The sequence below is a fragment of the Oncorhynchus tshawytscha genome, linkage group LG05, assembly GCF_018296145.1.
Source record: "Oncorhynchus tshawytscha isolate Ot180627B linkage group LG05, Otsh_v2.0, whole genome shotgun sequence".
Lineage (NCBI taxonomy): Eukaryota > Metazoa > Chordata > Actinopteri > Salmoniformes > Salmonidae > Oncorhynchus > Oncorhynchus tshawytscha.
Window position 1 is genome coordinate 17248607 of NC_056433.1, and position 19804 is coordinate 17268410.

At 44.1% G+C, this 19804-nt stretch overlaps 1 protein-coding gene across 4 annotated transcripts in view; it reads right to left on the reverse strand.

The window, feature by feature from the left end:
- The window catches only part of LOC112250038 (ubiquitin-conjugating enzyme E2 J1), a 37067-nt gene extending 35746 nt beyond the window's left edge, over positions 1–1321 (reverse strand). For all 4 annotated transcript variants that reach the window (XM_024419860.2, XM_024419859.2, XM_024419858.2 and 1 more), the window contains exon 1: positions 997–1321. In XM_024419860.2, coding sequence (XP_024275628.1) covers positions 997–1027 — 31 coding nt within the window. In that variant the 5' untranslated portion in view covers positions 1028–1321. The remainder of the gene's footprint in view (positions 1–996) is intronic.
- Positions 1322–19804: the final 18483 nt, after the last annotated feature.

The following is a 19804-nucleotide window of genomic DNA, read 5'->3' on the forward strand; positions in this document are numbered from 1 at the left end:
TTTATACAGACCCATGGAACTGCCATCTCCAATTATTCAATCAAACAGCAAAATTACCTTAAAAAACAGATGAAAAACAACTCAAGGAACAGCAGGGGGTGTGAGGGGACACGCATATTATTTTTGTTGTTGTATTGTTTGTATTATTTTGTTATATAACCATTTTTGTTATATAACCATATATATTATATTTAACATTTCTGTGACTTTCCTTGTCTGTCAGTGTTTTGTTACTTGTCATGTTGCATATTTTTTGTGGGCCCCAGGATGAGGAGCTGCTGCTTCTGCAAAAGCAAATGGGGATCCAAATAAAAAAATGTTGCACCTGCCTGTAGTGTGCTCTTGTGCGTGTGTATCTCCTTGGACCAGACAAGCCAGAACAACAATGTCAACGTCAGATGTGCTTGAAACGCATTCAGGGCTCACTGCTTAGATTATAGTATTTTTTAGTAAGGTGTTAGTGAATGCAAATAGCTACAAGACTTAGACATCAACTTAGATTTGAACAATGTTCAATGAATCCATGATGTCTGATTAAATGAGCAGCAATACAAAAATAGACAAAGCTATATCACGACTTCAGTTAATGAGTGCTATATGTCAGTGTCATGGAAGTCACTTGTTATTAACTGACAGTACGCCTGTAAAAGGCCACATTGCCGGTGTGATTAGTTCTTAATGTCATATCATTTGTGTTTTGTCTGATTATTAAATTATCACTGGGTACGTTGTTGGATAAACATACAGGAACAAGCTAGCTAACATGGTGGTAAAGTGAAAGGGATGTCATGTCTTAGGTAGCTAGATAGATTAATTAATAGAATGAGGGTGGCATCACTCCATCATTATGGGAAACCCAATGCGGAAGTAAATCAAACCTAATCATTTCTGCCAAGCTAGCTAGCATTAGTTTAGCGAGCCAGGATAGCACCTTCGCTGTTTTTTGCTCGTTCGAGATATTGAAAGGAGTAAAAACTGTTTTATTTACAAACTTACCTGGGCTTTTCAGGTTGTATTTGTTCTCCATTTTAACAAGTCAACTGGACTGAAAATGTAGCTGGTGTATGTTTACGAGAGACAGCTGACTTTACTAGCTAGCTAGGAGCTAGCTAACACTGACTTTTGCTTCGTCTGAAACGTCCAAAACATTCGAACAGTATATTCGGTAAAGCTCAGCAACAGCTAAAAGTCGTATGCAGTTAGTTTGCTAACTGTTATATCAATTAGTTAGCTACAACGTAAATCCTGACGTGGCACAAGTTTGGTGGGACGGTGACCTGTTCGAAGAAAAATGTTAGTCGTGTGATGTCACTGGAAAAACGTAAACAGGAAGTAGAAAAGTCAAGTTTTGAACAATAAAACTTTATTAAAACACACTTTATTTCATTCGTTTTCTCTTTCTCTGTTTGTGTGTGTGTGTGTGTGTGTGTGTGTGTGTGTGTGTGTGTGTGTGTGTGTGTGTGTGTGTGTGTGTGTGTGTGTGTGTGTGTGTGTGTGTGTGTGAGTAAGTGAGAGAGCATTCATACTTGTGCCAATGCAGAATATTTTCCCATTTATCCAGAAACACTTTTAATGGGATTGCAGTGGCCTTTCATAGCTCCATGGTGAAACAGGATTAAAGGGAGGGCTTTGCGGCTGTGGTTAATGTAATCTCTGCAGTACCACAGGACCCTCCCCTTTTACATCTTTACCCTCCAGCCGACTCTGTCTCTGTACTGCCAGCCAGCTGTCCTCCACCTCAGCCTGCCAACTTGCATCAAGGGGAATACGAGTACAGGACACAGGATTATATGTAATTAATCTTCATTTGATTAAATCCACCTCAAATGATTCACAAAATATGATGTAATATTTTCAAACATTATAACATTTTCAAATTATGTTATTTTGTGTGAGACTCACACTCAAAACCAATGACTGCCCAGCAGGCAATTGCCAGCTGTGTGTACATTATTAATGTAGCCCGACCACGCCACGACTGCCTTCCATGTATAACATCATTATAAAAGACAGAATATAACAACTCTTGAGATATTTTTACCATAGATGTAACTAACCTTGGCTCCACCAAAAAGTCATCCCTTATTTGGATGACACACAATGGCCATGCATGGTGTTGTTGATCATGTTGATTATAATTCAATTTGAACCACCCAAGGATGTGATTTTTTTCACCATGAAAAAAGGGAATTGGACTTCTCTAAACCAAATATCAACATTTAAAGGAGATGTATCTAATGCTTGGATAGTTTCATCCGAGCCACTGGCTTAATCCTATTCTTTAACTTTATATTTGGTTTAGTTGGAGACATGAAACAAACAGATCATTTGTTAACTAATTGAAAAAAATATAAGTTAAAGAATAGGACTAAATCAAATCAAACTTTAAATGCACTTTAAATCAAGTTTGATTTGATTTTACCATATTATTTAACTTAGATTTTTGAAATGAAGACGTAAATCTAACATATGAATTATTAACTTAAGATCACATTTGACATCAACCAAAGCATGAAACCCTAGGCCTATATGTGTTGTCTATTTTGGTCATTTCTGTTGAACCCTGGGTTGAATTGAAACAATAGTTGTTGATGACTTTACAAATCCTTTATACCCTAAATAATATCATTGATGATATGAGTGTTAAAGTATGGTTACATTTAATTTACTCTGTTAAACCTACCCTTTTGGAATGACTTCGATAGCAACAGTGAAATCTATTTAGTTATTAAGAGATCTCTCAATAATAATTCTCACAATAGCACATTGGTAGTAGTCCGTGACAAATATCAAAGCTGAGCAGGGCTGGACTTCGAAAAACTGGTAGCTGTAGATTGATAAAATCTCCAGTAGGAGGTGCTGCTCGGCCTATTGTTTATTCTTTCTGATAGTGGATAGAACGTTGAAGATCTGACATTGTTTCGAAGGCACAAATTCAACACATTTTATACAATGTTTGTCGAAGTTGAAAATTGGTTACCATGATAATATAATTCTGTGGTTGAAATCTCATATGCTTATAACTAAATAAACCATATTGAAGTGTCTGGGCAGGATAAGCCAATGTCTTTCAGGTGAAGGATTTTATCAAATTGTAGCAGCCCTTGTAGAAAAATCGAAGAGAACTTCAATACTTCTCTGAGAAACTGGGGCAGAAAATATGGTGAGAAAAAACATATCCCTATAAGAACATTAGCCATGCCTAGTTGCAAAGTCTGCCTTTACTTTAATGGCGGATTAATGTCCCCAACATCTTGAAACAGAATACAGTGCCTTGCGAAAGTATTTGGCCCCCTTGAACTTTGCGACCTTTTGCCACATTTCATTTCAGGCTTCAAACATAAAGATATAAAACTGTATTTTTTTGTGAAGAATCAACAACAAGTGGGACACAATCATGAAGTGGAACGACATTTATTGGATATTTCAAACTTTTTTAACAAATCAAAAACTGAAAAATTGGGCGTGCAAAATTATTCAGCCCCTTTACTTTCAGTGCAGCAAACTCTCTCCAGAAGTTCAGTGAGGATCTCTGAATGATCCAATGTTGACCTAAATGACTAATGATGATAAATACAATCCACCTGTGTGTAATCAAGTCTCCGTATAAATGCACCTGCACTGTGATAGTCTCAGAGGTCCGTTAAAAGCGCAGAGAGCATCATGAAGAACAAGGAACACACCAGGCAGGTCTGAGATACTGTTGTGAAGAAGTTTAAAGCCGGATTTGGATACAAAAAGATTTCCCAAGCTTTAAACATCCCAAGGAGCATTGTGCAAGCGATAATATTGAAATGGAAGGAGTATCAGACCACTGCAAATCTACCAAGACCTGGCCGTCCCTCTAAACTTTCAGCTCATACAAGGAGAAGACTGATCAGAGATGCAGCCAAGAGGCCCATGATCACTCTGGATGAACTGCAGAGATCTACAGCTGAGGTGGGAGACTCTGTCCATAGGACAACAATCAGTCGTATATTGCACAAATCTGGCCTTTATGGAAGAGTGGCAAGAAGAAAGCCATTTCTTAAAGATATCCATAAAAAGTGTTGTTTAAAGTTTGCCACAAGCCACCTGGGAGACACACCAAACATGTGGAAGAAGGTGCTCTGGTCAGATGAAACCAAAATTGAACTTTTTGGCAACAATGCAAAACGTTATGTTTGGCGTAAAAGCAACACAGCTCATCACCCTGAACACACCATCCCCACTGTCAAACATGGTGGTGGCAGCATCATGGTTTGGGCCTGCTTTTCTTCAGCAGGGACGGGGAAGATGGTTAAAATTGATGGGAAGATGGATGAAGCCAAATACAGGACCATTCTGGAAGAAAACCTGATGGAGTCTGCAAATGACCTGAGACTGGGACGGAGATTTGTCTTCCAACAAGACAATGATCCAAAACATAAAGCAAAATCTACAATGGAATGGTTCAAAAATAAACATATCCAGGTATTAGAATGGCCAAGTCAAAGTCCAGACCTGAATCCAATCGAGAATCTGTGGAAAGAACTGAAAACTGCTGTTCACAAATGCTCTCCACCCAACCTCACTGAGCTCGAGCTGTTTTGCAAGGAGGAATGGGAAAAAATTTCAGTCTCTCGATGTGCAAAACTGATAGAGACATATCCCAAGCGACTTACAGCTGTAATCGCAGCAAAAGGTGGCGCTACAAAGTATTGACTTAAGGGGGCTGAATAATTTTGCACGCCCAATTTTTCAGTTTTTGATTTGTTAAAAAAGTTTGAAATATCCAATAAATGTCGTTCCACTTCATGATTGTGTCCCACTTGTTGTTGATTCTTCACAAAAAAAATACAGTTTTACATCTTTATGTTTGAAGCCTGAAATGTGGCAAAAGGTCGCAAAGTTCAAGGGGGCCGAATACTTTCGCAAGGCACTGTATGTGCAGAATCAATCAATCAATCAATGAAATTAAATGACCACTCACTACTGAATGTACACTAGTTGGATCTCACTATTTGGTTTGTCTCTATTTTCGTAATTACAGTATCTTCCCCCAGAGACACTTTGAATCAGAATCAGAATCAGAATCACTTAATTCGCCAAGTACAGTAAAAGTACACATACCTGGAATTTTACTTAGTGATCAGGTGCTGCCAGCAATAGACAAATGTGCAGACAAAATACAGACAGAGGGATTTACACAAAGTCAACATACAGATTGTAAAATATAAATACAGTAAACACAAGGGTGCGTGTTTTAGAGAAACACTACAGTAGCATACAGTCCATTGCCCTGTATTTCCATACGAGACAGTACTTTAGCAGTCATATTCTATTGCAAAAGGAGACCTGAGATTTTTTTTTGTAAATGTTTTTTTTTAATATATTTAACTTGAGTGGTGTGTCAAGGTCAATTTCTTGACAAGAAAGCAAAAACCCGGGCAGTGTATGGGCGCAGAGGGCATTATGAAGTACGTTGCACCAAGTCATGCTTCAGTAGAGTCAATGCAGCACAGAGCCGTTGTCCTCAAACAGCTAGTTTCATTCCCTGCTGCTATGACGTTTCTTTGCATTTTGCTGACACCTACTGGTCAATGTATTATTAGTTTTGCCCTAAATCTGCAAAATAATGCTGTGATTTTAAACGCATTTTACAGGTCAACCGCCCAGTGCAGTCAAAAACGTGATTTGCCTTTATTATGGCCTTGAGATATAAGCTATTTTTCAGTCTCTCCGTCCCAGCTTTGATGCCCTTGTACTGACCTCGCCTTCTAGATGATAGTGGGGTGAACAGGCAGTGGCTCAGGTGGTTGTTGTCCTTGATGATCTTTTTGGCCTTCCTGTGATATTGGGTGTCCTGGAGGATGTATTTGCATAAACATCTGTCACTAATTGGATGGAAACCTAGCTTATAAGAGTTATTTTTCAGTTTTCCCCTCCCCAGTCATACTATTACCAGACAGAAGCTATTTTAGTCTTTGTTTTCAATTAAAATGGTCAAAATCACAGTAAGATACTTAATTGTTACCCAGAAATACAGCTGTTTTCATACCCAGATAAAACTGTCTGCATTGGACCTTTCAGCCAACGTCATAGAGAAACCTCAAAAACAGTCTGCACTCTGCAAATTCATTGTTTGGACATTCCAAATTGATGCATTGAAACTGGAGAATTGTCAATGGTGAGAAGAATAGGGGCATTCTCAAAAGTAAAAGGAGAAATTTAAGTATTCTGTGTGAAATTTGAATAAGAATCTATAATGGGAAACATTGGTCACCAAACATCAGACACCCCATCAGTCCTAGAACACTGTCAGTGAGGGATATTCCACTGTACAGAATCCATTTAAGGACATCCTCAGTCTTCAACCTATGCAGCTTCACTTCTCACTTCTCACCTCAACAGGTGTGCTTCTCCAACTTTCAAGTCAGGGGCTCATTTATCAATCACGAGTAGGCACACATCTGTGCTTAAACCATGCGTGGGATCATTTTCAAGCAAAGTGTGAGATTTATAAATATGAACGCTTGCTTGAGAATGTGCATCAATTTGAAAACAGCCATGACCATGTGCGCACACAGTGAACAGTTGTGGAATAACAGCTCGATCACAGATAGCGGTATTGCACAAAATGTGACCAGCTTCATCTGGATAGTGTGCAATAAATGCAACATTCAACTTCTGCTACCGTTTCTGTTATACCGTCTACGCATACTGTTTGACACATACTTACGATAAATCAATCATCTATACCACACATAACGCACTGCAACTGCCTCTGCAACACAATGCTGCAAGGCAAACACAGCGTTTCATTGCAAATAAATGTACTTCTGGTATACCAAAATGCATTAAAGCTGTCGGTGTGATCGAGGCCGCAAAATGGTTTTGCAGCATCATCTGGAAATGTGTGCAACAAAAGTTCAACATTCACCTTCTGCTACCATTTCTATTAAGCCCTCCCCAGGCGAACCACTGCATTTAAACATGGACAGATGACTGGGAATAGTACAAACAGTGTAGTTTTTCCCTCCGCAAGGCAATCAACCAAGCAAAATGTCAATATAGACAAAGTGGAGTCGCAATTCAACGGCTCAAACACGAGACATATGTGGCAGGGTCTACAGACAATCACGGACTACAAAAAGAAAACCAGCAACGTCACCGACACCGATGTCTTGCTTCCAGACAAACTAAACACATTCTTTGCCCGCTTTGAGGATAGTACACTGCCACCGACGTGGCCTGCTACCAAGGACTGTGGGTTCTCCGTGGCTGACGTGAGAAAGACATTTAAACGTGTTTACACTTGCAAGGCTGCCAGCCCAGACGGCATCCCTAGCCGTGTCCTCAGAGCATGCGCAGACCGGCTGGTGTGTTTACGGACATATTTAACCTCTCCCTATCCCAGTCTGCTATCCCCACATGCTTCAAGATGTCCACCATTGTTCCTGTACCCAAGAAGGCAAAGATAACTGAACTAAATGACTATCGCCCCGTAGCACTCACTTCTGTCATCATGAAGTGCTTTGAGAGACTAGTCAAGGATCATATCACCTCCACCTTACCTGTCAACCTAGACTTCAATTTGCTTATCGCCCACAGATGATGCAATCGCCATCACACTGCCCCAACCCATCTGGACAAGAGGAATACCTATGTAAGAATGCTGTTTATCGACAATAGCTCAGCATTCAACACCCATCATTAAGCTTGAGGCCCTGGGTCTCAATCCCGCCTTGTGCAATTGGGTCCTGGACTTCCTGATGGGCCACCCCCAGGTGGTGAAGGTAGGAAACAACATCTCCACTTCGCTGATCCTCAACACTGGGGCCCCACAAGGGTGCGTGCTCAGCTCCCTCCTGCACTCCCTGTTCACCCACGAATGCGTGGCCATGCACGCCTCCAACTCAATCATCAAGTTTGCAGATGACACAACAGTAGTAGCCTTGATTACCAACAACGACGAGACAGCCTACAGGGAGGAGGTGAGGGCACCCAGAGTGTGGTGTCAAGAAAACAATCCTCTCACTCAACGCTACCACCCAGAAGGTGAGGTCAGTACAGGTGCGTCAAAGGTGGGACTGAGAGACTGAAAAACAGCTTCTATATCAAGGCCATCAGACTGTTAAACAGCCATCACTAACACAGAGAGGCTGCTGCCTACATACAGACTTGAAATGGATCGCTAGTCTATAATAATGCCACTTTAACAATGTTTACTTATCTTACATTATTTATTTATTTTATTTTTTATTTCACCTTTATTTACCCAGGTAAGCTAGTTGAGAACAAGTTCTCATTTACAACTGCGACCTGGCCAAGATAAAGCAAAGCAGTGCGACACAAACAACAAAACAGTTACACATGGAATAAACAAGCGTATGTAACAGTATAGCTTTATTCCATCCCCTCACCCCGGGCTCGAACCAGGGACCTTCTGCACATATCAACAACAGCCACCCTCAAAGCATCGTTACCCATCGCGCCACAAAAACCAAGGCCCTTGCAGAGCAAGGAGAACCACTACTTCAAGGTCTCAGAGCGAGTGATGTCACCAATTGAAACGCTATTAGCGCGCACCACCCCTAACTAGCTAGCCATTTCACATCAGTTACACGTACAGTCAATAATAATAGAGAAAAAAAAGAAAGTCTATATACAGTGTGTGCAAATGGCGTGAGGAGGTAAGGCAATAAAAAGGCCATTGTTGCGAAGTAATTACAATTTAGCAAATTAACAATGGAGTGATAGATGTGCAGATGGTGATGTACAAGTAGAAGTACTGGTGTACAAAAGAGCAGAAAAGTACATTTAAAAAATATGGGGATGAGGTAGGTAGATTGGGTGGGCTATTTACAGATGGGCTATGTACAGCTGCGGAGATTGTTTAGCTGCTCAGATTCATGTAGCTGATGTTTAAAGTTAGTGAGGAAAATATAAGTCTCTAGCTTCAGTGATTTTTGCAATTTGTTCCAGTCATTGGCAGCAGAGAACTGGAAGGAAAGGCGGCCAAACTAGGTGTTGGCTTTGGGGATGACCAGTGAGATATACCTGCTGGAGCGCATGCTACGGGTGAGTGTTGTTATCGTGACCAGTGAGCTGAGATAAGGCGGAGCTTAAAATGACGAACACTTACCACGCAGCATCTTGGTCTCCTCTTTATGATGATCGTGACAGAAACAAGCATTTCATGGTGAAGTCTACACCAGTTGTGTTCGACTCGTGACAGAATTTTATTTGAAGAAATATGGTGGACGGAAACTATCTTGCCCATGTTTTAACCAATCACAAAGATTTTTTAACTTTAATAGAAGTAAGAATAATCAAATACCTTTCACAGAAAGAGTAAGGAAAAAATAACAAATTAAGTCATGGCACATTTGACATGATATGTTTATGTATCACTGACTAACCCCTCCAAATAGGGTTAATAAAAATAGCTGCAGCAAAAACATAAGCAATTCAACATTTTTCACAAATCTATCAGTTCACAGCTAGGCAGCTTGTGTGTGTTCTGTTCAACCGAACACGATTTATCTTCAAGAAGCCTGATGACAGTTGTCCACAGAGAATATTCTCTCCACGATATCTTGGGATGCAGGGTCAGGAACCAGATCCAGTGCCATAGAGCACAGCTTTGGATAAACCACAAATACTTGCCCTTGACCCTACGTCTAGACAGTGACCTCAAACAAAATCTTTGATGCGAGGAAGCTATAATTCTGAAGCACTGTGGTCAAGATGATTGCTGGATTCATCGTGCTGGCATCTTCCTGGGGTACCGCTACACCACGACAGTACTCTGATTTACTGAAGTACAAAACTGCTTCCCTAATCAGTGGCTCCATCACTGTTGAGTGAAGTGCCAGAGACACACTTGGGTCCATCAGGCAAGGTGCTGCAAGGGTTGGAACACAGTTAGCAGCCAGAAGATTCTGTATGCATGCGAAGCGCTCACACAGTGTCTTCAACTGTTTTGCAACAGTAGTTGACTGCAAGTTTGCCTCAAGGTTGAAAAGGCATGGCACCACATCAGACAGCGACTGGCTTAAAAACTCTGACACGTTTTGGCTGCATGACCTTCGTCGGGAAGTACAAAGATATATTAATACAATGTCCTGTTTTGAACAGCTTTTTCCAATCAACCCTGATTTGAAGAGGGAGGGGTTACCGAATTCATTGGACAGCACCTAGTAAGCAATAATATACCCATTTAAAATGAGAAATACTGTAGATATTTGATCAAATGCTAAGCAAGGCTAGAAGTATTAGAAACCCTAGAAAGGTAGTTCTAATGTTGAATATGACTGTGCAAGGTGGTAAGAATAGGAGAGTCATCTATTTTATAGTACACTAGAACACAGCAAACATGGACCATAACAGTCTAAACATAGCAGAGTCCACTAGATGACAACAGTGACCTCTCACAAAGGGACCTCTCACGACCCTACAGGAAATGGTTTAAATTAAGATATGGATTTCTCACAAGGTACTTAGTGGCCTGTAGTTTGTAAATCCCAAACGTTCCCTTTGGTTTAGCTGTTTAAGATGGTCCCATTTTCTAATTGAGGCCAGAACATGATCCTCCTTGTATGGAGGTAGGGTCGCCATGGTGTAAGGACTTGTAGTGCCTTGCCATGGGGTAGTCTTCATTGCCTACCCGTATGGCGTACTTGTGTTCTGCTAAGCGGTCTTGAAGGCGTCTCTTTGTCCTTCTAATGGAGAATCAAATCAAATCAAATCAAATTTATTTATATAGCCCTTCGTACATCAGCTGATATCTCAAAGTGCTGTACAGAAACCCAGCCTAAAACCCCAAACAGCAAGCAATGCAGGTGTAGAAGCACGGTGGCTAGGAAAAACTCCCTAGAAAGGCCAAAACCTAGGAAGAAACCTAGAGAGGAACCAGGCTATGTGGGGTGGCCAGTCCTCTTCTGGCTGTGCCGGGTGGAGATTATAACAGAACATGGCCAAGATGTTCAAATGTTCATAAATGACCAGTATGGTTGAATAATAATAAGGCAGAACAGTTGAAACTGGAGCAGCAGCACGGTCAGGTGGACTGGGGACAGCAAGGAGTCATCATGTCAGGTAGTCCTGGGGCATGGTCCTAGGGCTCAGGTCCTCTGAGAGAGAGAAAGAAAGAGAGAATTAGAGAGAGCATATGTGGGGTGGCCAGTCCTCTTCTGGCTGTGCCGGGTGGAGATTATAACAGAACATGGCCAAGATGTTCAAATGTTCATAAATGACCAGCATGGTCCAATAATAATAAGGCAGAACAGTTGAAACTGGAGCAGCAGCACAGTCAGGTGGAAGTTGAAACTGGAGCAGCAGCATGGCCAGGTGGACTGGGGACAGCAAGGAGTCATCATGTCAGGTAGTCCTGGGGCATGGTCCTAGGGCTCAGGTCAGTTGAAACTGGAACAGCAGCATGGCCAGGTGGACTGGGGACAGCAAGGAGTCATCATGTCAGGTAGTCCTGGAGCTCAGGTCCTAGGGCTCAGGTCCTCCGAGAGAGAGAAAGAAAGAGAGAAGGAGAGAATTAGAGAACGCACACTTAGATTCACACAGGACACCGAATAGGACAGGAGAAGTACTCCAGATATAACAAACTGACCCCAGCCCCCGACACATAAACTACTGCAGCATAAATACTGGAGGCTGAGACAGGAGGGGTCAGGAGACACTGTGGCCCCATCCGAGGTCACCCCCGGACAGGGCCAAACAGGAAGGATATAACCCCACCCACTTTGCCAAAGCACAGCCCCCACACCACTAGAGGGATATCTTCAACCACCAACTTACCATCCTGAGACAAGGCTGAGTATAGCCCACAAAGATCTCCGCCACGGCACAACCCAAGGGGGGCGCCAACCCAGACAGGATGACCACAACAGTGAATCAACCCACTCAGGTGACGCACCCCCTCCAGGGACGGCATGAGAGAGCCCCAGTAAGCCAGTGACCCAGCCCCTGTAATAGGGTTAGAGGCAGAGAATCCCAGTGGAAAGAGGGGAACCGGCCAGGCAGAGACAGCAAGGGCGGTTCGTTGCTCCAGAGCCTTTCCGTTCACCTTCACACTCCTGGGCCAGACTACACTCAATCATATGACCCACTGAAGAGATGAGTCTTCAGTAAAGACTTAAAGGTTGAGACCGAGTTTGCGTCTCTGACATGGGTAGGCAGACCGTTCCATAAAAATGGAGCTCTATAGGAGAAAGCCCTGCCTCCAGCTGTTTGCTTAGAAATTCTAGGGACAATTAGGAGGCCTGCGTCTTGTGACCGTAGCGTACGTGTAGGTATGTACGGCAGGACCAAATCAGAGAGATAGGTAGGAGCAAGCCCATGTAATGCTTTGTAGGTTAGCAGTAAAACCTTGAAATCAGCCCTTGCTTTGACAGGAAGCCAGTGTAGAGAGGCTAGCACTGGAGTAATATGATCAAATTTTTTGGTTCTAGTCAGGATTCTAGCAGCCGTATTTAGCACTAACTGAAGTTTATTTAGTGCTTTATCCGGGTAGCCGGAAAATAGAGCATTGCAGTAGTCTAACCTAGAAGTGACAAAAGCATGGATTAATTTTTCTGCATCATTTTTGGACAGAAAGTTTCTGATTTTTGCAATGTTACGTAGATGGAAAAAAGATGTCCTTGAAATGGTCTTGATATGTTCTTCAAAAGAGAGATCAGGGTCCAGAGTAACGCCGAGGTCCTTCACAGTTTTATTTGAGACGACTGTACAACCATTAAGATTAATTGTCAGATTCAACAGAATATCTCTTTGTTTCTTGGGACCTAGAACAAGCATCTCTGTTTTGTCCGAGTTTAATAGTAGAAAGTTTGCAGCCATCCACTTCCTTATGTCTGAAACACATGCTTCTAGCGAGGGCAATTTTGGGGCTTCACCATGTTTCATTGAAATGTACAGCTGTGTGTCATCCGCATAGCAGTGAAAGTTTACATTATGTTTTCGAATAACATCCCCAAGAGGTAAAATATATAGTGAGAACAATAGAACACCTTGCACTGTGGATATTACAATCTGTAGATGACATGAGTGGTTTTGCAGTTAATTAAATGCTTGACTTGGTACTCCATTTTAGAAGCTGTGTCAAAAAAATAATTTTCTGTGCAATATTTCTGTATTGGTTGCACTGGTTGCATTTAAAAGAGCCCCTGGGTTTGTGCTTTAGTCAAGTTTTTTGAGAGTCACCAGGAAGATAGCTGTGGACTAATTTGTCATTTAGGGTTGGACATCTCTTAAAGCTTTGGACTGGTAGTTCTGGGAAGACTTGGCATAGTAGCATATCACTTTGGATGATTCCCAAATTATTTTAAATGATTATTTTAATATTCTCTGCTTCAATGCCTCAGTGCTTTATATTAAATTGTTTTTCCAATTTTTGTTTTTATTATAGTTTCAGTTTTTGTTTACTATAATAACCTTGGTCCCAAATGAGTCATGACACACTATACAGTGCACTACTTTTGACCAGGACCATTTGGGACACAGACCATTACTCATCCTCCTCAAGGGGAATGCTGGGCTTGTGCCAGTATGTGGGGACCCATGTTCATACCATGTTGATGGATTCGCCACTGTTCAGAAGACAAATCACTGGCAACGTAAGCCTACATTGTATTGTGACACTTGAGTGAAGAGGGTTTGGGTGGTTTTCCGGCCACTAAGCTGTTTGATTGAAGTATTTTTAAATGTAAGGAAGGTCTATTTTGTCTGACAAAAAACAGAAATTAAATACCAGTGAATTGATGAATAGTATAATTATGATTTTTTTTTTAATACGACATCTCCAGGTAAATTTGAAGTTAATTGGTACAAAACGTCTCCAGCTGATTTTCAAGTTAAATTGTTTCCCTCACTGATATTTTCTCAACCTCTTATTGGTCTATTTTTACCTTGTGAAAATCTACACATATTTTACTTCTCTCTGGAAATAAAATAACTAGTTTGACAGACCCATTTATCAGGTTTGGTTGTGGCTCATGTCTTTGTGGTTAGATCAGATGAAGCCCTTTGGGCCACACAGCAGCAGTACACAGAGGTCCAGATTCTCACTCATGTGGTGAGGTAAATGTTTGGCTACTTTTGAGGACTTTGCAGTCATTTTTGATCAACCATTATTTAGAAGGCAAAATCATCATGTTATTGAACAATTTCATGGGATTATAATAGTTTTGTCTGTAGAAATGTGATTACAGTAAAGTGTGCTTTTTTTCTTGATCAAAGTAAGTATTTCCTTCAATATCAAATTGCGTTCTCAAGGAAGCCATTGTCTTAATCTTCCAGTATGTAAAGACATAACACAAAGCATGGAGGAATGAGACATCCCGGTTTTCAGACACCGATATCCAGGGCCGCAGGAAATCCTGTGGAGAGGCAGCATTTGCCACAGCACTTTTCAATCAGGTGTTGCAGCGCCACACCACTTTTGATTTAGTTTAATAAAATATACTGTGCAAAGCATTAAAAAGAGGGACAAAGTGCTGTTTTTCAGACAAATTTGCCTCATGATTTGTCAACTCGCTACTATTTCACTGTCTTTTACATCGGAGGGCTGCTGCAAGAGCTTTGCATGTCTTGATCAATCAGATTCATGGAATTGCAGGTCACGTGGGCCGGGCACAACGCACAAAGCTCAAGGCGAGCTTTCCACTTTCCTCTGGTATTTATTTAGCAAGCGTCACGTCACTCACATAAATCATCACATACAGTGCCTTCAGAAAGTATTCACGTCCCTGGATTTTGTTTCGAAGTGGGATTAAAATGGATTTACACTGAACAAAAATATACATGCAACAATTTCAAAGATTTTATTCAGTTACAGTTCATATAAGGAAATCAATCGATTTCACATGAATGGGAATACAGATGTGCATCTGTTGGTCACAGCTACCTTAAAAAAAGGTAGGTGTGTGGTTCAGAAAACCAGTCCATATCTAGTGTGACCTCTATTTGCCACATGCAGCACGACACATCTCCTTTGCATAGAGTTCATCAGGCTGGTGTCCCACTCCTCATCAATGGCTATGCGAAGTTGGTGGATATTGGTGGGAACTAGAACACGTTGTCATACATGTCGATCCAGAGCATCCAAAACATTCTCAATGGGTGAAAGTTCTGGTGAGTATGCAGACCAAGTAATAACTGGAAGATTTTCAGCCTCCAAGAATTGTGTACAGATCCTTGGGGCGGTAATGGCGGCGGATGGGGCGGTGATGGCGGCGGATGAATGGCATGACAATGGACCTCAGGGTTTATTCATGGTATCTCTGTGCATTCCAATTGCCATCGATAAGATGCAATTGTGTTCATTGTCCGTATCTTACTATATGCCTGCCCATACCATAACCCCACAGCCGCCATGGGGCAACGTTGACATCAGCAAACTGCTCGCCCACACGATACCATACACCTGTCTGGCATCTGTACAGTTGAAACCAGGATTCATCTGTGAAGAGCACACTTCTCCAGCGTGCCAGTGGCCATCGAAGGTGAGCATTTGCCCACATGACGAGCATGCAGATGAGCTTCCCTGAGACGGTTTCTGACAGTTTGTGCATAATTTCTTCTTGTGCAAACCCACAGTTTCATCAGCTGTCTGGGTGGCTGGTCTCAGATGTTCCCCCATGTGAAGAAGCCAGATGTGAAGGTCCTGGGATGGCGTGCTTAAATGTGATCTGCGGTTGTGGACATTCCTGCAGATAGCATGCCAATTGCACACTCCCTCAAAACATGAGACATCTGTGGCATTGTGTTGTGTGACACAACTACACATTTTTTAGAGTGGCCTTTTATTGTCCCCAGCACAAGGTGCACCTGTGTAATGATTATGCTGTTTAACCAGCTTCTTGATAAACCACACATGTCAGGTGGATGGATTATCTTGGCAAAGGAGAAATGCTCATTAACAGGGCTGTAAACAAATTTGTGCAAAACATTTGAGAGAAATATGCTTTTTGTGCGTATGGAACATTTCTGGGAACTTTTATTTCAGCTCATGAAACATGGGACCAACACTTTACATGTTGCGTTTATGTTTTTATGTAGTGTATGAAATGAATCCCTAATTTCTCATCTCTGAAGTGGCTAAGGGAATACCTCCCTCTCTCTATACTCAGTGTCACACCAGCCTTCGCTTTGGCTACCCTTCCTGTCCAGCTGGACATCCCGACCTCTCCGGTATACAGATGAGTCCATGAAGGTGGGCACGACTCATGCCTGGAGCACCTCAGGACTGCCATTGACAAGGTGCTCCAGATCGTACACCAGCTGCAGGCTACACAACCACCTTCCCAGCTCCTCGCGGTCGATCCAGCCACCCCATCACCATCTACATTACCCGGTCCAATCAGCAACATCCACCTGCCCCTCCCGGAGCAGTTTGACGGCCCCCCAGCTCACTGTAGGGGGTTTCTTCTGCAGTGTGACCTCCACCTTGCCCATCATGCCGGGACAGCCTCCGTTAGGGACAAGGTGGCCTTGTTGATCTCGGTGCTGACAGGCCGGGCTCTGGAGTGGGCACACGCCATCTGGGAGAGGGACGGTCCAGAAGTGCAGTCCTATGAGTGCTTCACCCAACTCTTCCATGCTGTTTTTGACCACCCTACAGAGGGCCGAGAGGAAGGTGAGCGTCTACGCCACGGGTCCAGGACAGCGTCTGCGTCCACTGGCTGGAACGACCAGGCCCTGTTGACGGTTTTCCGCAGCGGGCTACAGGCGGACGTCCAGACCGAGCTGGTCTGTCGCGATGAGGACCTCACGCTGGACAAAGCTCATCACCATGGCCATCCGCCTGGATAATCTCCTGCATGCCCGTCGTCGCCCATCCATGGGGTTCAGGTCTCTCCCAGGAACCTCCAGCAAGACTGAGCCCATGAAGGTGGGCACAAAGCACCATCCCCCAGAGGAATGTTAACGGCACCATCAACAGGGTCTCTGCTCCTACTGCGGGGAGTCGGACCACCCCTGGAACACCTGTCCCAGAAGGAGAACCATGCGAGGAAGCGACATGCCGAGGAGCGCTCCTGTACCTTCCCAGGTAGGCGTGAACGTGCCTTGCTCCTCTCTGTCCACCCAGCCCTTCCTCCTTCCTGTCACCTTCCCGGACTATCTTGGTGCCCCACTTTGTCCTGCCCTAGTGGACTCAGGTTCTGCAGGCAATTTCCTAGACCGGTCAGTAGCCTTATCATTATGCATTCCGCTAGTCCTTTTACAACCCCCAATCCCAGTCCATGCCCTCGACAACCGCCCCCTAGGAACAGGACTGGAGTGCCAGTACACGATTCCCATTTCCCTCACAGTTGCTCACAACCACCATGAATACATCACTTTCCTCATCTTAGACTCTCCTGCACATCCCGTAGTTTTAGGTTTCCCCTGGTTACAGTTGCATAATCCCAGGATATCATGGACAGAGAGGAGGTTGTTGGGTTGGTCGCAGGAGTGTCAGGGGCGGTGTCTCTGTCTATCTTTACCACCTCCGTGGTAAGTCCGGACCAGGCCACCCACATCCCTTTCCCAGAGGAATACCGCGACCTACAGGTGGCTTTTTCGAAGACTCGTGCCACGTGCCTTCCCCCTCATCGCCCATTGGACTGCACTATTGACCTAATGCCTGGTTCTACCCTCCCGCAGGGCACATATACCCTCTCTCGTATGCAGAGACCGAAGCTATGGAGGTCTATGTCCAGGAGACACTGGCCCAAGGATTCCTCCGTCCGTCCACCTCTCCGGCCTCCTCCAGCTCTTTTTCATGAAGGACAGAGGTCTCCGCCCCTGTATCGATTACCGGACACTGAATAAGGCAACTGTTAAAGTCAGTTATCCCCTGCCTCTCATACCCACTGTGATCGAACAGATGCACAGTGCTCAGTACTTTACCAAATTGGATTTGTGCAGTGTCTACAACCTGGTGCGCATCAGAGGGGATGAATGGAAGACCGCCTTTAGTACCAGCACCAGGCACTATGAATACAGGGTAATGACCTACGGCCTGTCAAATGCACCCTCTGTGTTTTAATCCTTCATTAACAAGGTGTAGAGACATGTTGGGTCGCTGTGTAGTGGTGTACATTGACGGCATCTTGGTATACCCCACTACACGCGAGCAACATGTCTCATGTCAGGTCTGTTTTGGATAGGCTGATAGGGCATCACCTGTATGCCAAGGTGGAGAAGTGCCTTTTCTTTCAGTAGGCGGTCTCCTTCCTGGGCCATCGGATATCCAACGTGGGAGTGGAGAAGGAAGAGAATAGGGTCAGTGCAGTACGGTCGTGGCCTGTTCCATCCAACATAAAGGCGGTGCAGCGCTTCCTAGGTTTTTCCATCTATTTCAGGTGCTTCATTAGGGGTTTCAGCACAGTGGTGGCCCTTCTCACCTCCCTCCTGAAGAGAGGTCCTAGACACCTGCGCTGGACTGAGGCCAACGAAGCATTCCGTGTGCTCAACGAACGTTTTACGAACACACCTGTTCTGGCTCCTCCTCACCCGTCTCTGCCCTTCATTATGGAGGTGAACGCCTCCGAGGTTGGAGTAGGGGCTGTTCTCTCCCAACGCACTGGATTGCCGCCTAAACTCCATCCATGCACCTTCCGTGAGTAGAAGCTGTCTCCCGCGGAGCTGAATTATGATGTGGGGGATCGTGAGATGCTGGCCGTCAAGAAAGCTCTGAAAACATGGCGGCACTGGCTGGTGGTTGCTCAACAACCATTCCTTGTTTGGACGGACCACTGGAACCTAGACTATATTCAAGCAGTGACGAGGCTGAACCTGCGTCAGGCCAGGTGGGCCCTATTCTTCACCAGGTTTGGCTTTACACTCCCCAACTGGCCGGGATCTATGAATGTCAAGGCCGATGCGTTGTCCAGCGTGCATGACACAGAGGATCGGAGAGTGACACCCATTATTCCCCTGTCCCGCATTGGAACACCGCACACACCCGGTAGAAGGCGTAGGCCGATCGTCACCGCAGTGTGGCCCCGGTCTTTCACCCTGGTGACAGGGTCTAGCTTTCTACAAAGGACCTGCCCCTCCGCCTACCTGTTTGTGGGGCTGTTCAAAGTCCTGAGGAGAGTCAATGAGGTGACGTACAGATTACAGCTCCCCGTCAATTACCTTATCTCACCCTCATTTCATGTATCTCTCCTCAGGCTGGTGGCAGCTGGTCCCTTGGCTAGTGCTGGACCCCACAACGCACCTCCCCCTCCCTTGGATGCCGATGGATGGGGATACTCTATCCGCAGCCTGTTGGACTCACGGCATCGTGTACCTGGTCGACTGGGATGGGTACGGTCCCGAAGAGGCCGTCTTGGACCCCTCTCTCATTCGGGACTTCCACAGGTGTTGTCCCGACCAACCCGCACCGCGTCTCCAGGGTCGTCCCCAAGGTCAGCGGCGCCCCGTTGCTGGAGCAGCGCCTCGGGGGGTGTATCTGTAACTGTCACACCAGCCTTCGCTTTGCCTCCCCCTCCTGTCCAGCTCAGGTGTTCGGGATCGCTTGCCTTCTGGCTGCTGCCGAACCTGCTGCTGGCAAACGCCCTTCACTCATCAACCCCAGACTTGTCTCGTCATCATTACAAACACCTGGTTCCAATCCCCACTCTATCACTGTATATATACTCCCTCTGTCATTTGTAATGTGCACATCATTTGAGAGAAATACGCTTTTTGTACATATGAAACGTTTTGAGCATCTTTTATTTCAGCTCATGAAATAAGTGTTTTAAAGTCACAAGACCGCTTTACAAACTCTCAAATAAAAACTAGATTAATTAAGACGTATTATTCAGGGAATTCTGAACTGGGACTGTGAGACATA